General features: G+C 39.2%; 1 protein-coding gene across 1 annotated transcript in view; it reads left to right on the plus strand.

The window, feature by feature from the left end:
• The window catches only part of LOC126272485 (synaptic vesicle glycoprotein 2B-like), a 235,118-nt gene that overhangs the window by 52,106 nt on the left and 158,751 nt on the right, over window positions 1–24,261 (plus strand). The window contains exon 3 of the mRNA XM_049975371.1: window positions 22,781–22,942. Coding sequence (XP_049831328.1) covers window positions 22,781–22,942 — 162 coding nt within the window. The remainder of the gene's footprint in view (window positions 1–22,780; window positions 22,943–24,261) is intronic.

Consider the following 24,261-nt stretch of genomic DNA (forward strand, 5'->3'; position numbering starts at 1 on the left):
ATTATTACATATCACCTTTTGGACAAAGCCTTCTTCAGAAAAGAAAAATGGCTGGAATGACCAGAGATAGCGATTATGAGTGTGTCAGAAGTACTTGCATATGTGAATGTGTGTGCATTTTTCTTCTCTGAAGAAGGGTTTGGCTGAACATTTATATGTAACAGTCTTTTTGTTGTGTCGGTTTGCAACTCAATGTGTCATTTTTACAGTGAGTCACTAACTATCCTTTTCATAATGTTGTTGATATTCCAGCCTGGAATTTCCATTGTTAGAAAAATAAAGGATCTGCACAACTAATTCACTGTGAACCCAGGTCCATTTGAATGCAAGCCTGTGGCCTATAGTAACTCAAGTGTGATTATACTAGCAGGTGGTGATGGAAACCATGATAATAATTAGCTCACTTGGCTGAAATAGATATACCAGTCTGTAACTGCTGAAGTGTAACTTTACTCTAGCAATCTCACATGCAGGCATATTCAAGTTGAACAACAGTAAATATAGCATCATCCAAACAATGTACACTCCAAGTAGGAATATCAACAATGTAGCCGTAGCCATAGCTTTCATCAGTAAAGACACACACACACACACACACACACACACACACACACACACACACACAAGCAAACAAGCACACCTCATGCACACACGTAGCTCATGTTGTGTGTGATGTATGCTTGGTTGTGTGTGTGTGTGTGTGTGTGTGTGTGTGTGTGTGTGTGTGTGTGTGTGTCTTTATTGATGATGGCTATGGCCAAAAGGTACATGTGCATGTCTTATAATCATGCCTATCTGCAACTTTACGTGTCTTCTTTGTGGTAAGCAGCAATCTGTCTTTTCCTACATTGTTTATATAGCATCATCATTGAGGGTAGTGTCTTCTGAATCACAGAGAAAGAGAATGAGCTCATGGCCACTTGGTCATAAATTTACTATTAGTCACTTAGGAATGATGCGAATAGGAAATGCAAGGAAACCAAAGTGAAATGACTGCAGTAAAAATTGACGAAATCAAAAAAGAAATTTTCATCAGAAGAACTAACTCAGCATATACAGAACTAATGACAGCCTTCACTAAAATGAAAAGCAAGGATGTCAAAATGAAGAGTAGAACAGCAATAACACTGTTGAATGCAGAGTGCAATCATACAGGACAGAAGGGATAGATAATGTCCCTTTGGAATATCTAAAATCATTAGCAGCCAAATGACTATTGAGGTTGGTGTGTAGAATCTATGAAACTGGAACATACCATCAGACTTTTCAAAGAATATCATTCACACAAAACTGAAAAAAGCAATGGCAGATAAGTGGAAGAACTGTATCACAATCAGCTTAACAGTTCATGCATCTAAGCTGCTAACAAGAAAATGTACAGAAGAATGGAAAAGAAAATTGAGGTTCTGCTAGATGATCAGTTTGGCTTTCCAAAGCATAAAGGCACCAGAGAGGTGGATCTGAAGTTGTGCTTGATAATGGAAGCAAGACTTAAGAAAAATCAGGAGAATTTCATAGGATTTATTGCCCTAGAAAAAAAACCACTAGATGATGTAAATTGGTGGATGGTGTTCAATATCCTCAGGAAAAATCTGTAAGCTTTAGGAAAAGAAGCATAGTACACAATGCATTCAAGAACCAAGAGGTGAGAATGGAAGACTAATACTGAAAAGCTCAGATTCAAAAGGGTGTAAGAAAAGGATGCAGTGATTCACTCTGTGATTTACCCTCTTTACCTGTGATTATTTGTGTCTGGTAGCAGTGCCTCCATCAAATATGGCTGAATAGTGATTGTCTCAAAGAGTCTACTTCATAGAAGTCCACACAAAGTTTTACAGTTCAAAACACTTCAATTGCACTTTGTTGTTAAACAACGTACTGTTTATGGCCAGATTGAGTCTCAGCTATCATAATTTATGCACAGGTAAGTGGCTAGTCACATACTACACTCTGTTATAGTATAATATGATTGTTTGAGTACAATAACCTAACATAAAAATACAGATTCACTAATATGTGGCAAGTAAATCATTAACACATTAGCCAATTACACTGTTCTTCCAAGTAGACAGTCATAACAAAATTAAATCAATGTGCACAACAAATATCATTTGGAAATAACACAGTTCACAATCTTCTCCTATTGTCACAGTAAGCATTATTGAAGATTAACACCATTCATGAAACTAATTACAAGTTCACAGTCAGTCATTACAAAACAGTGATTGTGCAAACTCTCAGACACAAAATTTAGATAGAAGGTGATACATTTTTGAAATTATACGAGGGTGACTTGAAAAGCTATTGGAATCACCGTGAGTGATCAGCACTAGCGCAACGAGTCATTCACATGATACTCATTGAACTGGTGCCTGTAAATACATGCTACATCAATGCTATTGGAAGCGAGCTGTGGTGATGACATGGCTTTGTTGTTGTTCCTGTGTAATGGATTGCGAAAATAGAAAAAAATCGAGATTTGAGCACTGATTCCGTACTTCGTAAAGAAAGGTGGGAAAGCAAAGGACATTCATGCCGATTTCCAGAATACACTGGGGACTCTGCTCCTTCATATTCAACTGTTGCCAAGTGGACAACTGGATTTAAATTTGTTCAGGAGAGCTTAGATGATGATCTGTGTAGTGGTCGTCCAAGATGTGTCACTCCTCCAGAAATTATTGTAAAAGTGCACAAAATGGTCATTGAAAGTGTGTGAAATTGTTCATGCTTTCCAGATGTTGTCTGAATGGGTATATCACATTTTAATTGAAGACTTAGAAATGAAAGATTATCTGCAAGGTGAGTACCACGACTCTTGATGCTGGATCAAAAACGCATGAGAGTGGACATATCAGAACAATGTTTGACCTGTTTTAGCCCATATGTGCCAGTTTGTGACCTCAGATGAAACTTGGATGCACTACTATACCCCAGATACAAAACAACAGTCAGAGCAGTGGAAAAATGCTGATTCTCCACCACTAAAGAAAGCAAAGACAATTCCTTTGGCGGGAAAGGTCATGGCATGTGTTCTGGGATGTGAAGGAGGTACTGTTTGTGGATTATCTCCCCACTGGAGAAACAATTACTGGAGAATACTATGCTAACCTCCTGGACAAATTGCAACAAAAAATACACCAAAAAAGGCCAGGTATAGCAAGGAAGAGAGTGACAAAATAAATCTCGGGTGAACAGCCTAGTATGAATGTGCAAAGGACACAATACTTTGGCAATCGACCACGTTGCCATCATCAGGTGCACTGATGTACTGACCGGCAGTGGGCTGGCGCCAAGTATATATAGGACAATCCCCCTCCCGCTCCTCCCTCAGGCGCTTCCTTTGAGTCGGTGCGGTCCACGCCCCGCGCGGTCCAGGTACAGCGTCCGTTCTCCCGCCATCTGGGTACTGCGTCCTAGGTCTTCTCATTCAGGAGGGTCTGCCAGCACCACTCTCATTATTCTTCCCTCCTCCCCTGAAGTCGGTACATTCTGGGAAATATCCTTTTCCTTTTTAATCTGGGTTACCGCGGGTTCCCACGCCTTGCTAAGGATGTAGCTGCTGTCATGATTTAGTTTGGCTCCCTTACTCTGATCTCTATTACTTCTTTGATGACACAGTACCAGTATTTGGAAGTCTGTGTCAGGACTTTGGTTTGGTCATAATCCATGCAGTTGAGTTCCGACAGGCAATGCTCAGCGATTGCCGACTTACTGGGCTGTTGTAGTCAAGTGTGCTGTTGATGTTCTCGGCATCAGTCCTCAATGGTATGAATGGTCTGCCCTATGCATACACTACTGCATAGGAAGTGTCTGAGGGAGGAGCAGGAGAGGAATTGTGCTATATATACATGGTGCCGGTCCACTGCCGCTCAGTACATCAGCGCACCTGATGATGGCAATGTGGTCGATTGGCGAAATATTATTATCCTATGCACACTCATACCAGACTGTTCACCCAAGATTTATTTCATCATAAAGAATGCCTGGAGAAATTGAAGAATCACATCACATACCTCTACGGGGAGGAGATGTATCACAGCATGAAAAGGATTGACAAGCTGTGTCATCGGAGTAGTCGTCTACTGACTTCTTTTGTTTTTCTTATGAAGTGCCGAGAAGATCGTGTGGTACCAAATTTTGCTAAGGTCAAGCATCACATCGATTCAGCGGTGGCCAGAAGAATGAAGAAACGTGCCAGCCTAGCTTCAAGCAGTGGCACTTGGACACTACAAAGAAAGAACTCCTACAGTTACATTTACAAGTGGCCAATTGGTTCAACCCCTGGATGTGGGATTGGGTTGATGGTGCCACAGGGGCCACAGCGGACTCAACCCAGAGGAAGTCAGCCGATTGACAGGCATCCAAGTTTGAATGTATAGTGGAGAAACAACCTTCTAATGGCAGTGGAAAGACCATCATCAATCTCACTAACAAGGAACTGGATGATGACACTATTTCGGTTCTTAAGACAGGACTGAATTTCACTTCAGCTCCTAAAGATGTACCGATTGCTGACATCATTAGCACAGTGGAACAAACAGCTACTCGACTTCCACCTGAAGCTGCTGAAGAAGTTTGTCACAGAACCTGCAGAGCTCTAACCAAAACAAAGCTGATGAAACTAAACATCTCCTACAGGGAGAGGGTCATCATACAGGAACTAAGAGAAGATCCAGACATAGTAATATTACCTGCAGACAAGGGGAATGCAACAGTGATCCTATCCCAACAGGATTATGCTGAAAAGATGTGGGACCTACTTGGTGACAGCGCATACCGCAAGATTGAGACGTATTCTACCAAGAGGGTCAAGAGGAAGACTCTGGCTCTTCTCAAGGATTCTGGCTTCCCTGACGAGATTACCAAGAAGCTACGCCTGAGGGTTGCTGTTTTTCCTAGACTGTACGGACTGCCGAAGGTGCACAAGGAATCAATTCCATTACGTCCCATTGTCAGCAATATTGGTGCCCCAATGTACCTTCTCGCCAAGCACCTCAAACAACTGTTTGGCCCTTACGTTGGGAGATGTACACACCATATCCGTAACTCCGTGGATTTTCTGGGAGGCATCAACAACCTTGCACTTAAGGTATCTGACATAATGGTGAGCTTCGATGTGGTATTTCTATTCACTAAAGTTCCATTACAAGAATCCTTGGAACTCATCAGCCAGAAATTTGATGAAGAGACCACTAACCTTTTCAAACATGTTCTGACACCAACTTACTTCTTATTTGACAGTGAATACTATGAGCAGACAGAAGGAGTAGCCATGGGGAGTCCACTCTCACCCGTTGTCACAAATATGTACATGGAACATTTCGAGGTGGAAGCTCTTAAATCAGCACATCTAAAACCCATCTGCTTCTTTAGATATGTGAATTATACCTTCGTTATCTGGCCACATGGAAGAGATAAACTGGCAGACTTCCTCACTCATCTCAACTCCAGACACGAGAATATTAACTTTACCATGGTGATCGAAACGGATGGAAAGGTCCCATTCCTAGATGTTTTGATTAGAAGATGAGCTGATGGCACTTTGGGCCACAGCGTGTATAGGAAGAAGATGCACACCAGTTTGTACCTACAGGTGGATAGCTGCCACCACCCAGCACAAAAGAATGGTGTGCTCAAAACTCTTGTACACAGAGCTCACACCATCTCCGACAGGGACAGTCTCCAACAAGAATTGGACCATCTGAAGACCGTGTTTTGGAAGACTGTGTTTTGGAAGACCGTGTTTCAGAAGGCTCTACATCCCACACCTGCAGCACTGGCAGAAACTGAGGATGAACATCAGGAGGAGGTGGCCTTGGCTATTACTCCATTTTGTTGGGCCTTATCCAGAAAAATTGGGTGCATTCTACATAAACACCAAGTGAAAACCATCTTCCTTCCTCCAAGCAAAACCAAGAGCTTTCTTGATAGTGTCAAGGACAACCTAGGTCTGTGTAAATCAGGGGTTTATCAGATACCTTGCCAATGCGGTAGTGTATACACAGGGCAGACCATTCGTACCATTGAGGACCGATGCCAAGAACATCAATGGCACACTAGACTGCAACAGCTCAGTAAGTCGGCAATCACTGAGCATTGCCTGTCGGAACTCCGCAGCATGCATGGATTATGACCAACCCATAGTCCTGACACAGACTTCCAAATACTGGGACTGTGTCATCAAAGAAGCCATAGAGATCAGAGTAAGGGAGCCACAACTAAATCGTGACAGCGGCTACATCCTTAGCAAGGCGTGGGAACTCACGATCACCCAGATTAAAAAGGAAAAGGATATTTCCCAGAGTGTGCCGACTTTGGGGGAGGAAGGAAGAATAACGAGAGTGGTGCCGGCAGACCCTCCTGAATGAGAAGATTAGGACACAGCGCCAAGATGGCAGGAGAACGGACGTTGTACCTGAACCACGCACAGGATGCAGACTGCACCAACTTATAGGAAGCGCCTGAGGGAGGAGCAGGAGGGGGATTCTCCTATATATACATGGCGCCGACCCACTGCCGGTCAGTACATCAGTGCACCTGATGATGGCAACATCGTCGATTGCCGAAATATTGTGTCCTATGCACACTCATACCAGGCTGTTCACCCAAGATTTATTTCATCATAAAATATGCCTGGAGAAATTGAAGAATCACAAGGAAGAAATTCATCTTCCATCAAGACAATGTGGGCCTGCAAACATGTGCCGTCACTATGGCAAAATTACACAAACTAAGCTATGAATTGTTGCCACACCCACCTTATTCACCTGCTGTGGTTCTGTCAGACTTCCATCTCTTCCCAAAACTGAAAATTTTCTTGGTGGATGAAGATTCACTTCAAATGAAGAATTGGTAGCCGAAGTTGAAAACTATTTTGCAGGCCTGGATGAAACTAATTTTTGAGATGGGTTCAAGGCCCTGGAACATCATTGTACCAAGTGTATTAATCTACAAGGAGACTACATTGAAAAATAAAAAAAATAAAATCAGTGATGTAAGTACTTTTTTTCTATTCCGTTCCGAGAACTTTTCAAACCACTCTCGGTAGCTGACACCAAAGCATCTATGGTACACTTCACCATTTTGGCTGACATAGATCTTATACAGTGCAAAATCTTCTGCAGACTGACTAAAAGGGCTCCCAGCAGACTCTCTTTTAATAATATTACAATAATTAGCACAGTATTCAGCTATTGTTGTTTGCTGTCTGTTTACAAATTACAATTAAAGAATTACATTCTTAATTAACTGAATAGTGGGGAAAGATTCTTCTGAAAGTGAACTTTTAGATACAACAGTAATTGCTACTGGATTACACTCTGTATTTTGCAAAAATGTGACATTCTATTTCAATAGTAATGTTTACGTTAAAAAATGTTAATTACTCAGAAACTAATTCAGCGCAAAAGTTTCCAGCATTAATGGTACAGATATTACACTTATTTATATTTACAGTGTAGTCTCACCTCTCTGAGACTGCAGACATGTATGCAAGATGCGTTTGTGTGAGTGTGTTTGTGCGTGTGTGTATGTGTGTCTACTGCTAACAAAGGCGTTAATGGCCGAAAGCTATGAATGAGTGAATCTTTTTATTGTGCCTATCACGACTCAGTGTCTCCGCTATATGGTGACTAGCAACTTCCCTTCTCTGGTATTGTTATTTATATTTACTTTTGATCTAATTTATCTGAAAGCTAGCAATTGGGTATATGCTTACATATGAACAATGAACAATGATAATGATGTTTGAAATTACTGGTATTTGTAATTAGCACAGTGTTTAAGGAAACTAAACCAAATGAATATAATGGATAATAATCTAAGTTGGCTAAGCCCTGATATAACATTCAAAATTTTTGGTGCTGTGCATATGTCATAAAAATGACACTGTTGAAGGTACTTGGAAAAAAATGAAGGAAGAAAAATGTAACTGCTGGAAAGAATCCACATGCTTTGTCACAACTGCTCCTATTCATTCTAAAAATCAAAGAAGCAATGGTGGAAATAAAAGGAAGACTCAAGAATGGGATTATAATTCAAGGTGGAAGGATAACAATGATAAGATGTGCTGTCAATATTGATATCCTCAGTGAAACTGCAGAAAAATTACAGGTTGTGTTGGAAGAAATGACATTATAATGAGCACAAAATATGGATTGAGAGTAAACTGAAGAAAGATGAAAGTAATTTGTGGCAGAAATGGGATTACAGATCAACTTAACACCAAAACTGAGGACCATGAACGAAATAAAGTTCACGAATTCTGCTATATTAAATGCAAAACAGCACATGATGGATGGAGCAAGGAGGACATAAAAAACAGACAAAGGGTGTGTACATGGCCAAGAGAAGTCTTCTAATTTCAAACTTTGACCTTGATTTGAAGAAGAAATTTCTGAGAATGCTTGTTTGGGACATATCATTGTATGGATGCGAACCATGGACTGTCAGAAAACCAGAAGTCAGAAAACTCGTAACATAAGATTTAAAAATGTTTTTCCAGGATCAATGAAGAAAGGAATATGTGGAAAGGAGGGTCAGGATGGTATGGCACTATTAAGAAATCAGGGATTAAATTCTGTATTACCAGAGGGAGCTGTAAAGCCTAAAAACTGGAAGGGAAAACAGAGTTAGGAGTATAACCAACAAACAATTGGAGATGTTCTGTGCAAGTGCTGCTCTAAGATGATGAGATTGCCACAGGAGAGCAAGTTTTGGCAGGCCACATCAAATCAGTCAGAAGACTGATGACTTGATATACTGCAATGCTATGTTTCCTTGGTGGTAGCACTTTGCCTGCCAAAAAGTAATGACATCTGTTGATATTCCATATCTTCCATTGGCAAACCTGACTGGATTGTAAGAATTAGTTATGCTAGTATTTTATCTGAGCAAGTGAATGATGGATCTGCCTCTGTTTCTTGAGCAAAATAGTTCAATAAAGTCAAAAATAGACGGCAGGAAACAAGTTTACAAAATGTGGAAGACTAACAGATACAATAGTGTGTGAAGAATTGATGACATTCATCACATGAGACAGTAAAACAGGGATGTAGCATAAAGAAATAATTATTTACGATGTGCTATTTACAGATGTGTATATCTATAATGTACAAAGTTGATTGGCTGAAAATTATACTGAGTACTTACCTTATTTAGATTACTGAAACTTATAATTTGCATCATGGTTCATATGTGTAAGTATTTATTATGACACTGAACAGGCTGAGAGCTGTGGTGCCAGAATATTCACTTACAAAGTTAATGTATTACATACATCTTTGTATGGCTAATGCCATTCACGTATGTGGAGACCATTAAGCCACTTTATTTCAAGAAGATGCTAACTGAGCTTAATTCTAGACATTCTCAGCTTACATTTACAGAAACAGACATTTTCAGTAACTTCGTTGTAACCATAAAATGTTTAGCTACAGATAAAGATCAGTTTAAGAAGAGCGTAGAAGATTTACTGGAGGTGAACTCCTTCTCCATTGATGGATTCCTATATAGAATCAGTTGATGTATTGTATCTATTATTACTTCTGCAGTTTTTGTTAATATCATATTTTATATGTTCCACATCCGCAATGATATCCTCAATACGGATTCATGGAATGATAAGTTCATTTAATATAATTTAATCATACACACTTACCCTTCCCCCCCTCCCCCCCCCCCTCTCTCTCTCTCTCTCTCTCTCTCTCTCTCACACACACACACACACACACACACACACACACACAAATTACATTTATTACACATTCAAATGTCCTTCTATGGAATAGAAAGAGATGTCAAGCAAATATGATTTCGGTCTGTATTTGAAATTAAATTTTTTGTAATCTATTGAATTCTCACATCACTGGGTAAATGCTTTATGTTTGTGGCTGTATACTTCACTTCTATCTTAGTCACCCTAAGCCAGAGTGAAGGACAGTGTAAGTCATGTCAACTTGTGATGGTTCGCCTCCTTCATTTCCTCATTAATTGTTCTCTGTGTCAACACACTGTGTTGCTACACTGGCTTTTCAACCAGTACAACAGTGACTACTTTAAATGATGTAGCCGGCAGGTGCAAATTTGCGTTTCACAGTTGTTTACTTTAAACTTTTACAACCCCCCATATACACATTTAATATGGCCAGTGCACTATTGTTTAACTTTCGATAAGCCTCATTAATAGTTATCAGGCGAATCTCCACATACTGCTACAATAGTTTACTATTGAACATCTACGAGCAGTAAAAACCTAACCACAAAGTTCACAGTTCTTTAATAATAGAAAGGCACATATGGGGTAGACACTGTCATTGTTTTAACACGTGGCCTAATCGTGTCAGACTTATTTCACGGATACATTTTTGTTGATCTAACCAATAAAGGTTTCTTGTCTGAAACATAGCCATGGACTGACTGTCTCAGGACCCAAATTTAAGCCCTTATATATCCTCAAAATAATAGGTACTGAAACTACATGTTGTTTGAAGTTAAATTTACAGAAATTACAATTAAAACTTAACTCATTCAATTAACTGAATACATCGAAAAATTGGTTCTTTTAACAGCTTCTTCTACTACAAGGGTTAACCCAAATCATGTATTTGACTCATGGAATTAACATATACAGTTATGCAAACAATACTTTTGACAAAGCTGTTAATTAGTTTGGAATTAATTAAGGGCTGGCTTCGCTAACATGTTTTCGAATAGAGCAGAATAAATACTTAAAGAATGCTAGTGTTTCATCTTCCAAATCTTTATAATTATTGCTGTTGTTGTTGTGGTCTTCAGTCCTGAAACTGGTTTGATGCAGCTTTCCATGCTACTCTATCCTGTGCAAGCTTCTTCATCTCCCAGTACCTACTGCAACCTACATCCTTCTGAATCTGCTTAGTGTAGTCATCTCTTGGTCTCCCTCTACGATTTTTACCCTCCACACTGCCCTCCAATACTAAATTGGTGATCCCTTGATGCCTCAGAACATGTCCTACCACCCGATCCCTTCTTCTGGTCAAGTTGTGCCACAAACTTCTCTTCTCCCCAATCCGATTCAATACTTCCTCATTAGTTATGTGATCTACCCATCTAATCTTCAGCATTCTTCTGTAGCACCACATTTCTAAAGCTTCTATTCTCTTCTTGTCCAAACTATTTATCATCCATGATTCACTTCCATACATGGCTACACTCCATACAAATACTTTCAGAAATGACTTCCTGACACTTAAATCTATACTCGATGTTAACAAATTTCTCTTCTTCAGAAACGCTTTTCTTGCCATTGCCAGTCTACATTTTATATCCTCTCTACTTCGACCATCATCAGTTATTTTGCTCCCCAAATAGCAAAACTCCTTTACTACTTTAAGTGTCTCATTTCCTAATCTAATTCCCTAAGCATCACCCGACTTAATTCGACTACATTCCATTATCCTCGTTTTGCTTTTGTTGATGGTCATCTTATATCCTCCTTTCAAGACACTATCCATTCCATTTAACTGTTCTTCCAAGTCCTTTGCTGTCTCTGACAGAATTACGATGTCATCGGCGAACCTCAAAGTTTTTATTTCTTCTCCATGGACTTTAATACCTACTCCGAATTTTTCTTTTGTTTCCTTCACTGATTGCTCAATATACAGATTGATTAACATCGGGGATAGAATACAGCCCTGTCTCACTCCCTTCCCCAACACTGCTTCCCTTTCATGTCCCTCGACTCTTATAACTGCCATTTGGTTTCTGTACAAATTGTAAATAGCCTTTCGCTCCCTGTATTTTACCCCTGCTACCTGCAGAATTTTAAAGAGAGTATTCCAGTCAACATTGTCAAAAGCTTTCTCTATGTCTACAAATGCTAGAATTGTAGGTTTGCCTTTTCTTAATCTTTCTTCTAAGATAATTCATAAGGTCAGTATTGCCTCATGTGTTCCAACATTTCTACGGAATCCAAACTGATCTTCCCCGAGGTCGGCTGTAAAGAACTCGCGTTAGTATTTTGCAGCTGTGACTTATTAAACTGATAGTTCGGTAATTTTCACATCTGTCAACACCTGCTTTCTTTGGGATTGGAATCATTATATTCTTCTTGAAGTCTGAGGGTATTTCACCTGTCTCATACATCTTGCTCACCAGATGGTAGAGTTTTGTCAGGACTGGCTCTCCCAAGGCCGTCAGTAGTTCCAATGGAATGTTGTCTACTCCAGGGGCCTTGTTTCGACTCAGGTCTTTCAGTGCTCTGTCAAACTCTTCACGCAGTATCGTATCTCCCATTTCATCTTCATCTACATCCTCTTCCATTTCCGTAATATTGTCCTCAAGTACATCGCCCTTGTATAGACCCTCTATATACTCCTTCCACCTTTCTGCTTTCCCTTATTTGCTTAGAACTGTGTTTCCATCTGAGCTCTTAATATTCATACAAGTGGTCCTCTTTTCTCCAAAGGTCTCTTTCATTTTCCTGTAGGCAGTATCTATCTTACCCCTAGTGAGATAAGCCTCTACATCCTTACATTTGTCCTCTAGCCATCCCTGCTTAGCCATTTTGCACTTCCTGTCGATGTCATTTTTGAGACGTTTGTATTCCTTTTTGCCTGCTTCATTTGCTGCATTTTTATATTTTCTCCTTTCATCAGTTAAATTCAATATTTCTTCTGTTACCCAAGGATTTCTACTAGCCCTCGTCTTTTTACCTACTTGATCCTCTGCTGCCTTCACTACTTCATCCCTCAAAGCTACCCATTCTTCTTCTATTGTATTTCTTTCCCCCATTCCTGTCAATTGCTCCCTTATGCTCTCCTTGAAACTCCGTACAACCTCTGGTTCTTTTAGTTTATCCAGGTCCCATCTCCTTAAATTCCCACCTTTTTGCAGTTTCTTCAGTTTTAATCTACAGGTTGTAACCAACAGATTGTGGCCAGAGTCCACATCTGCCCCTGGAAATGTCTTACAATGTAAAACCTGGTTACTAAATCTCTGTCTTACCATTATATATTCTATCTGATACCTTTTAGTATCTCCAGGGTTCTTCCATGTATACAGCTTATAATTATTATAGAATTTATATTTGTTTATAGCAGAATTTAAGTTACAAAACAATTACAGTTTTTGCCTTATAATGAAAGATACTAACAAGGAATAATCAGAATAATTTAGAAAATGACTTACATACATAAAACTAATCACAAAATTAGATCTGGTTTTATATTCTTTTAATACTGAGGTTCAACCTTTCTCTTTTATGAAAATGCAGGTTATACTCACGTATGTTAATAGTAATTAGTCTGAAGTAAAAAAAATGAATTTTAAGGAGGCAGATGGCAAAACAAGAGGGTAAGTAAAAAATACCCCAGCGTGCTTTGTCACAGGCTTCCTGTATTCTATTTATTAATGTTACTGTTGCTTTTCAACTGTAATTGATCACTGATGATGAACTTAATAAGAGAGTAAGTATACTGTTAGGCATGCCCAACTGTTTGTACAGAGTACTCAACAAGGGTTTGTATAGTGGACACCACATATTATCCCTATTTACATGCGCTGAGGTGACAAAAGTCATAGGATACCTCCTGATATTTTGTTGGAGCTCCTTTTGTCCAGTGTAGAGCAGAAACTCGATATAGCATGGACTCAATAAGCCGTTGGTAGTCCCCTGCAGTAATATTGAGCCAAGCTGCCTCTATAAGCATTAAAAACTGCGAAAGTGTTGCCAGTGCAGGATGCAGGATTTTGTACAGGAACTGACCTCTCAATTTTTTTCCCGTCAGTCTTCTGACTGGTTTGATGGAGCCCATGAATTTCTCTCCTGTGCCAACTTGTCTTTTCAGAGTAGCACTTAAAACCTCTGTCCCCAATTATTTGCTGGATGTATTCCAATCTCAGTTATCTTTCTCTAGAGTTTTTTCCCTCTACACCTCCCTCTAGTACCTTGGAAGTCATTTCCTGATGTCCTATCATCCTGTCCCTTCTCCTTGTCAGTGTTTTCTACATATTCTTTCCCTCTCTGATTCTGCGCAGAACCTCCTCATTCCTTAGCTTATCAATCCACCTAAATTTCAACATTCGTCTGTAGCCCCACATCTCAAATGCTCCGATTCTCTTCTGTTCCGGTTTTCCCTTACTCCGTGTTTCACTACCATACAATGTAGTGCCTCCTGCTTTCTTCCTCAAATTAAGGCCTGTGTTTGCTACTAGTAGACATCTCTTGGACAAGAATGCCCTTTTTGCCAGTGCTAATCTGCTTTTGATGTCATCGTTGCAATGTCCGTCATTGGTTATTTTGCTGCTTAGGTAGCAGAATTCCGTAACTTTGTCTACTTTGTGACCATCTATACTGATGTTAAGTTTTTCACTGTTCTCATTTCTGCTACTTCTCATTACTTTTGTCTCTTTGATTTGCTCTCAGTCCATATTCTGTTCTCGTTAGACTGTTTATTCCATTGGTCAGACCATGTAATTCTTCTTCACATTCACTCACAATAGCAACATCATTAGCAAATTGTATCATTGATACCCTTTCATCTTGATTTTTAATTACACTCCTGAAATTTTCTTTTATTTACATCACTGCTTCTTCAATGTACAGATTGAACAGTAGGGGCCAAAGATGATATCCTTGTCTTACACCTTCCTTAATCCAAACACTTTGTTCATGGTCATCTACTCTTACTATTCCCTCTTGGCTCTTGTATATTTTGTATATTACCCATCTCTCCCTATAGCTTACCCCTATTTTTCTAAGAATTTAAAACATCTTGCACCCCTGTACACTGTCGTGTGCTTTTTCCAGGTCGACAAATCCTATGAATGTGTCTTGATTTTTCTTCAGTCTTGCCTCCATTATCAACCTCAATGTCAGAATTTCCTCTCTGGTGCCTTTACCTTTCCTAAAACCAAACTGATCATCTAATGAAATCTCAATTTTCTTTTCTATTCTTCTATATGTTATTCTTGTAAGCGACTTGGATGCTTGAGGTGTTAAGCTGATTGTATGATAATTCTCGCACTTGTTAGCTCTTACAGAGTCTGAAATTATGTGAATGACATTTTCCTGAAAGTAAGATGGTATGTCACCAGACTCATACATTCTACACACCAACATGAATAGTCATGTTGTTACCACTTCACCCAATGATTTTAGAAATCTTGATGAAATGTTATCCATCCCTTCTCCCTTATTTGGTCTTAAGTAATCTAAAACTTTCTTAAATTCTGATTCTAATACTGGGTACCCTATCTCTTCTAAATCGACTCCTGTTTCTTCTTCTATTATATCAGACAAATCTTCCCCCTCATACAGGTCTTCAGTGTATTCCTTCCATCTATTTACTCTTTCCTCTGCATTTAACAGTGGAATTCCTGTGGCACTCTTAATAATACTACCCATGCTTTTAATGTCACTGAAGATTGTTTTGTCTTTCTTATATGCTGAGTCATTCCTTCTGATGATCATTTCTTTTTCAATTTCTTCACAGCTTTCATGCAGGCATTTTGCCTTAGCTTCCTTCTTTTTCAATTTCTTCACAGCTTTCATGCAGGCATTTTGTCTTAGCTTCCCTGCACTTCCTATTTATTTCATTCCTCAGCAACTTGTATTTTTATATTCCTGAAATATCCTGAATATTTTTGTACTTCCTTCTTTCATCGATCAACCAAAGTATTTCTTCTGTTACCCATTGTTTCCTCACAGTTACTTGCTTTGTTCCTATGGTTTTATTTCCAACTTTCATGATTGCCCTTTTTAGAGATGTCCATTCTTCTTCAACTGTACTGCCTACTGAGCTATTCCTTATTGTTGTATCTATAGCCTAAGAGCTATTAAGCATATCTCATCACTCCTTAGTACTTCGATATTTCATTTCTTTACATATGGATTCTCTCTCGATTATGTCTCATAAATATTCAATGGAATTCATATTGGGTGATCCGGGTGGCCATATCATTTGCTTGAACTGTCCAGAATGTTCTTTCAACCAGTTGCGAACAATTGTGACCTGGTGAAATGGTGCATTGTCATCCATAAAAGTTTCATTGTTGTTTGGGAACATGAAATCCATGAATGGTTGCAAATGGTCTCCAAGTAGCTGAACATAACCATTTCCAGTCAATCGCTGGTTCGATTGAACCAGGGGGCCAATTCCATTCCATGTAAACACAGCCTACTCCATTATGGAGCCACCACCAGTTTGTAGAGTGCCTGTTGACAGTTTGTGTCCATGGCTTCATGAGGTCTGCGCCACACTCAAAGCGTCACCTCTAAACAACTGAAATCGGGACTCATCTGACCAGGCTATGGTTTTTAAGTAGTCTAGTGTCCAACCAATATTTTTCACAAGCCCAGCAGAGGCACTGGAGCCAATGTCGTGCTGGTAGCAAAGGCATTCACATTGATCGTCTGCTGCTATAGCCCTTTAATGACAAATTTCGCTGCACTGTCCTTATAGATAAGTTTGTCATAGATCCAACACTGATTTCTGTGGTTATTTCTGGGTAGACTCTACACATAGCACAAACATTCTCCTCACCCAAAAGAGAGCTATAAGAATAATGAATAAGGCAAAGCCGACTGATAGCTGCAGACCTCTCTTCCAAAAGTTGCTCATCCTACCTCTTGCCAGCCTCTTATACTAGAACTACGCAAATTTGTAAAAAGTAATATTACAAAATTTAATAAAAATGTAAATGTCCATGACTATGGTACTAGGCAGAAAATGAAACTCCATGTTAAAGAAATGTGCACCTCTGTCTTTAAAAATGCTCCCTTCAACAAAGGCATTAAAATATACAAGAGCCTGCCATCAGAAATAAAAAAAAAGAAAAAACAATAAGTCCCTGACTGTATTTAATAAAAGATTAAATCATTCCTACTTGATCATTGTTTCTACAGTGCAAGTGAATTTCTGTTCCACATGGATGGAAAGAAACATGAAACAAATTGAAGCAAAGAATTTTGTAAAGCGTAAAACATTAATGCAAGTATGTGCAAAAATATTGCATCTACATCATCTGCTACTAAGCAAAATAAGTGCAGAAAGAATATCCAACCAGGTACTGTTGTGTATATGTGTGAGAGGAATACAGCACTAAAGTACATATGTGAAACTGAGTATGTAATTTGTGTGTTCATTACTTCCCAGAAAATAGGTATGTAAACTCATGTTTGTGTAAACTTTTGGGATATTACTTCATGCCAGCAAATTATCATAATGTCCAACATCAAATGCATGTTTGGGCATCACCATGTGCATGTCATGTACAGTATTGATTCAGAGGACAATAAATAAATAAATAAATTTCACGAGGTGCTACTTGTCTGTTAGCACTGACAACTCTATGCAAAAGCCACTGCTCTTGGCCATTAACTGAAGCCTGTTGGCCACTGCGTTGTCCGTGGTGAGAGGTAATATCTGAAATTTGGTGTTCTCAGCAAATTCTTGACACTGTGGGCCTTGGAATATTGAATTCTCTAATGATTTCTGAAACGGAATTTCCCATGTGTCAAGATGTGACTGCAGTTCTGCATTCAAGGTCTGGTAATTTCCATTGAGCAGCCATTATCATATCCAAAACCTTTTCACATGAATAACCTGATAACAGATGACAACTCCACCAGTGCACTGCCCTTTTTTTACCTTGTGTATGTGATACTAACACTATCTGTATATCTCCATATTGCTATCCCTTGACTTTTGTCACCTCAGTGTAATTTTGCGTAAAATGAAATTTTATGTAAAAACCACTTTCTTCCTTAGTGACAAGCTACCCCAGAATATGATTTCATAAGTAAGTCCTTTTTTGACATTGTCATCTCCAAAATCTGATATCATGCATAACGCAAAAGTTACGGACCTTAAATGTATAAAATTTGTGATGTGAGTTTTCCTGTTCAGTTTCCTGTCAATACAAAAACCTAAGAATTTAGTAAAAACTGTTTCATTTTTTGATTTGATCTTGTCAGTTATTTCTGATGGTTTGACCTGGACTTGTTCAGTATAGAATTCTGTAGTCTAAGTTCAGTGACATTCCATTTGCAGAGAACTACTTATTAATTTTCAAGAAGTTTTATTTACATTTCAAATAATAAGTCTCTCCATTGGGCTTTATTATAATACTTGCATGATCAGTGCAGGGAACTCTTTCTGCTTGTTCATTGCGTAATAGCAAATCATAATGTACGGAAAGCTCTGGTTGAGAATTATGAATTATTTAGAAATGAAGGAGGTGCCTCACTGAAAGGCAAAAGTGCTGCAGTGTCAGTTTGTACTCAAACAAAAGGTACAGCTTTGCTACCTTTCAGAATTAACTTCCTTTTTTTCAAGCTTGTATGGTAAGCACACACACCAACACACACTTGTACTCACCCACATGCACACATCTGTCTCTCTACATTGTGCTCAGTCGACTGCCAGCTCTTTCCTGGCCCATGGTGAGTGTACTGGGCTGAGAGATGGGAGAGGTGGGAGGCAGGGAGGCTTTGGGGGGATGCGTCTTGTTTTTGGTCACAGTTTCATGCTGACAATTCATACTAGTTGACAGTTGGTAGATTGTCATGCCAATGTGAAACACTGTGGAGTGCTTTCAGCAGAGCTGGTACATATGATGACTGATTTCACAGTGATCTGGCTTCTCATGGGGTAGGATAGGCTTGTGACAGGACTGTAGGTGGTGCTAAGGGAATGGATCGTACAGGTCTTCCACAGGGTTAAGTTCCCTGTGGCAGGGGACTGGGGGTAGGAGTGGCATAGGGATGGACTAGCATGTTGTGGAGGTTGCATGGGAAGTGGAACACCACTCTGCGAGGGGTTGAAAGTATCTTGGGTAGAATGTCCATTTCAGGCAAAGCCCTGATTAAGGACATGGTTCACTTGTTCCTGTTCTTTGTGGAATTGGGTGCCAAGGGTGGCTCTTCTTTGTGGTTTTCTTGGGATTGGTATGAGGATCATGTGTGTGTGTGAAGATATGGCATGAGAGATCTGTTTGTGAATTAGGTCTGGAGGGTATTACCTGTCTGCAAAGGCCTTCATCATACTGGGTGAGGGGGTTCTCAGATGCATCTACTACAGATGACCAGGCTGTATGGGAGGGATTTTTTTTTTTTGGTGTGGAAGGGGTGGCAGCTGTCAAATCGCTGGTACTGTTGGTGATTGGTGGGTTTGATGTAGACCGAGGAGAGGATGGAGCCACCAGAGAGGAGGAGAACAACACCTAGGAAGGTGACATGATGGGTGGAGGAGGACAGGGTGAAGTGGATGGGAGAGAAGGAGTTGAGGTTGTAGAGGAATGTGGATAAGGTATCCTGGCCTTGGTCTGTATTATTAATATGTCACTAACAAACCTGAACGAGACCAGGGGTTTGGGGTTTTAGGAAGCTAGGAAGTGGTTGGCATAGGGGGATGCCAAGCAGGTGCCCATGGCTGTGGCATAAATTTGTTTTTATACCTTCCCTTTGAAGGTGAAGTAGTTATGGGTTAGTATGTAGTTGGGTAGGTGCATGAGGAATGAAGTGGTGGGTTTGGAATATGCAGGGTGTTGAGATAGGAAGTGTTCAAGGCCATGGGCATGAGTGGCTTTGCTGTATAGGGAGATTGAATCAACAGTGATGAGTAGGGATCCAGGAGATAAGGGTGTGGGTATAGTGGAGAGCCAGTGTAGGAAGTGGTTGGTACCTTTAATGTGGGAGGCTAGGTTCTGGACAATTGATTTGAGATGTTGATCAACAAGGGCTGAGTTTCTTTTGATGGGGGCACTGTAAGCAGCCACTATGGGGTGTGCAAGATTGTTAGTTTTGTACATCTTGGAGACCATGTAGAAGATGGGTGTGTGGGCTGCTGTTAGGGTGAGTAGGGAGATAGATTCAAGGGAGAGATTCTGGGAAGGACCTAAGGATTTCAGCAGGGACTGGAAGTTGTGTTGAACTTCTGGGGTGGGATCACTGTGGCAGGGCCTGTAGTAGGAGGTGTTGTACAAATGGCAGAGGTCCTCTGCCAGGTAGTCACTCTGGTTCATCACAACAGTGGTGGTATCTTTGCCTGCCATTAGAATGATGAGGTGAGGATCTGTTTTTACTTTGCAAAGTGCAGTCCTTTCTTCTGTTGAAACGTTGTTCTTCTTAGGGAGGAACCTGGGGAAGAATGGCAAGGCCAGATTTGAAGTTAGGATTTCCTGGAAGGTGAGTAGGGAATTTTTAGGTGGGAGTGTTACAGTTGGATGGTGGTATGAATTGGGACAGGCAAGGTTCAATGTTGGGGTTTAATTGGCTTTGGTTGGAGGGGTTGGTGGCAAAGAAGTGTTTCTATTGAAGGGAGTGGGAGAAGGGCAGTAGGTCTTTCACAAGTCCAACTTGGCTAATCCTGGGAGTACGGCTGAATGTGAGGCCTTTGGATAGGACTGAAACTTCTGTGTGGCTGAGGATTTTTATGGAGAAGTTAACGACAGTGATCTGGGATTGTTTTGGCTCTGGATTTTGTGGAGTGTTGGTAGGGATTTTTTGATGATGTGATAGGCTGAAAGGGTCTGGGTGCTATGAGGGGTTGAAGAGGAGGAACACTGTGCGTAGGATGGGGGTTGGATAATGGTGCTCCAAAGCCAAAGTAGGATGTCAGCAGGCTGGATAATTTGTGGAGATGGTGTTTGGAATTTTCTTCTATGTGCTGAAATGTCAGGCTTTCAATTTGAGTGATGAGGTGTGGGTTTGAAAATCATTAATTCATAACAAGAATGGTCCAATATTGATTCCTGTAGCACAGCAATAGTTATTGCTCCACATTCTGAGGCTGCTGTTTTGATTTGTACACTTCCTGTTACACTCTGCATCCTTTTAGTTAAAAGAGGATGAAAACCAGTTACCAGCAAGCTCCCTGGACTATAATATTTGAGTTACTATTGAATACTGTAAATTGCACAGTTAGATGGTTTTGTTAAGTGACAGAGAATAGTAGCTGGCATTAATCTGTTGTTCACATTTTATGTAGTCTGGTTGTTTTTCACTTAAGTATCATACTGAAATAAAAATAAAACAAGTAGACTATTCTTAGCAATTTTATTTTTACGTGAAAGACTGTTCCTTAATCTTCTCCACACATTTTCCACCAATATTAAGGCACCTATCATATTGTACAGTCAGCTTTGAATACTTCCCTGATAGAAATCTGCTGCTTGAGCATAGCTTTCTTTGATTTAAAAGTTCTGTAACAGTTGCATAAACCACACTGCTTAACACTTATCAGCAATGAGATGATGTGGAAATGGTTGAAAGCTTCTAGATGGTCATACAAACGTGCACAATGAGGAACAAAATGGATGGCCTTCAGTCATTACTGATGATTTGATGCATAAAGTTGATGAAAAAGTGAGAGAACAGATGCTTTATGATTTTGACATTAAGTGGTGAGTTGCCTCAGGTGTCAAAAAGTGTGATTTATGCGACAGAACATTTAAATTATTGAAAGCTATGCTCAGGTGGCAGATTTCTATGAGGAAGGTATTCAAAGCTGGTTGTAAAATATGATAAGAGCCTTAACATTGGTAGTAATTACATAGAGAAGCAGAGCAAAATATAGGCCTCTATGTAAAAATAAAATTTCTCAGAAAATTCTACCTGATTTATTTTTATTTCAGAATGCCCCTTACTTAAAAAAAACACACACACACACACACATCTCATTTTGTTTAATGATAGGTGTGTTATTCTCCTTGTGTACATAATCTTCAAGGAGGTGGTAATCAGTGAGTCTGCTCAGTAGTTGTTAAGATCTGTCCTACCACCTTTCTTGCAAAATGATCTGACAACAGCATATGTCAAGCAAATATCAGTCTGTGTGGAAATATAGTGTGATAGTGACGAGGTTCATTTGTAACTAAGACTGTTGTTATATCTGAAGAACAGGATTTAAGTAATTTACTTGCAACATTATGAATTTTTTGAAAGTCCTTTATTTAAGGAAAGAAACTAAATTCTTCATGTCTTGCAAAGCATGTAGTAATTTGGAATTGGCTGTGTGTGGCTTTCATTGGTATTGCTTCTTGTGTGTGCATGTTGTATCCTGCTTTATCCCTTAAACCATTCACACCAATCTCCCTGTCTTTTGCCAGGAAGTGATTATTTAATATGGAGGCTACCTGAGTTTATTTGGCTTTTTTTAAATTTATTTATTTATTTAGCATCCAATAGGTCACACATGTGATATAGGATTTGTCATTTGATTACACGTAACACATAACAACACATACACAGTATAAATTGACAAAATATACAAACAGCAAACAAATTACATACACATAGTACATAAGTAGTGTACAAGAACTTATTACCCAAAAACAAGGTATGTGCTCATGATAAACAATTATAGATCATTCACTACGTCTCATACTCCTAACATATTACAGATATTTAACAGATTTTTCCTAAGTATCATAATTAGAAAATTGAAAACATAATTAAATTAGTTTGAATTTAAAAAAAAAAGTAAGCACAGGTTTCAATCCACACTCAACAAAGTCTATTATTTCAACGATTTCCCAGCTAACTGTTACTGGTTTAGATTTAATTTTATTATATGAATTATTAATTTCAGACACTATACAGAGTTTTTTTTTAGAAAATTTTTGTCACTTGGAATTAAGTTAAGTAACCTTTTCTGGACTATACCAGTATGCAGGGAAGAGAAAAAATTTGTAGTGTATATGTTTCTGCATTTTGTTTTTACCTGATTTACCTATTATAGAAGAATAAAAATTTAATAATATTGATATACATTTCATATCTCTGTATCTTCTTTTCTAGGTTTTGGATGGTACAACTACCTGATACTTTTTACATCCCTTGTGTGCTCACTTTCACATCAGTTCAGTTCATCTTCAATGTCATATCTGCTGCCAGCAGCACAATGTGACCTACAAATGCAGCCATCTGACAAGGGGTTGCTTAATTCTATCACATTTGCAGGTATGCACCTTGTTAATAACCTCCAAAAATGAAGCAAAAATTAGTATCTATGCATTATACTGAATCAACTGTATGTGTGAGCAAAGCTTAAAAAAGACTTGCTTGTTTTAATGACTAATGATAAATGTAAACAGAGACTGTGTATCATCTGAAGTGTTTTGAATTTGATATGTTGAAAAAGTGACTGAAAATTTGAAGGGAGAACTTTTTTGGGGTCCATGATTTACACTGTGCAAAATAGAGAGAGTTTTTCATTAAATGATTGTGTTGTAATCATGGGAGGCAAAAATGACGTACAAAAAGTCAAGCAAATTACACTATCATGCACATGAAAGTGGCATTCAGTAAGTTGATTAACACTTAATAATTGTCATTAATATTCCACAGAGACACAATCTAATGGAACTATCAATAGTGAACTTGGAAGTGCAAAAGACAAATGATGGCTTAAAACAATATGTGATAAATTTCACAATGTGTCCTTGGTAAATGTCAGCAATCTAGAAAGAGACCTGCACATAATGCAGTATGCACTTAAATAAAAGGCAGAAAGACTGTCAGAAGGAAATTAGAAGAAATTCCCCACAAAGCAGTTGAAATAATGCATTGCCATGGAATGGCACAACCAACTAAATCAGAATCTGCCAAACAAACAGCCAATGAAGACAAGCCAGGAAAACTTGTAAAGCCTGCTGCACCATTTGGTAGCCCTAAATAATCCTGTATAGTCCACCAGGAGAAACTCAGACTTAACGTCATACACCAGAATTTCAGTAGTCTTAAAGGCAAACACAGTGTTCTGGATATTATTACATGTCATGATAAACCTGATATTTTAGTCATAACTGAACATCGGTACATCAGATACTTAATTAGGATTAGTCAACCACTGTCCATGAAATTTTGTTCTGTCTTTAGTAGCAAAAACAAGTCTGAGAGTGGCAAATCAGTATTCACTGTTAAAGCAAGTAATTTCAGTGGTATTGACATAAGTACATTCTGCATAGAAGGAATCACAGAATTTGCAGCAATAAATCTAAAATGGGGTAGATAAAATATAGCAATTATTGGTTGGTTGATTTGGAGGAAGGGACCAGACAGCAAAGTCGTCGGTCTCATCGGATTACGAAAAGATGGGGGAGGAATTCAGCTGTACCCTTTCGAAGAAACCATCCCGGCATTTGCCTGAAGTAATTTAGGGAAATCACAGAAAATCTAAATCCAAATGGCTGGAGACAGGTTTTAACTGTCATCCTCCCAAAATTGAGTCCAGTGTGCTAACCACTGTGCCACCTTGCTTGGTGCAATGATTGGTGTGC

This window comes from Schistocerca gregaria, chromosome 5 (assembly GCF_023897955.1).
Source record: "Schistocerca gregaria isolate iqSchGreg1 chromosome 5, iqSchGreg1.2, whole genome shotgun sequence".
In the NCBI taxonomy this organism is placed as follows: Eukaryota; Metazoa; Arthropoda; class Insecta; order Orthoptera; family Acrididae; genus Schistocerca; species Schistocerca gregaria.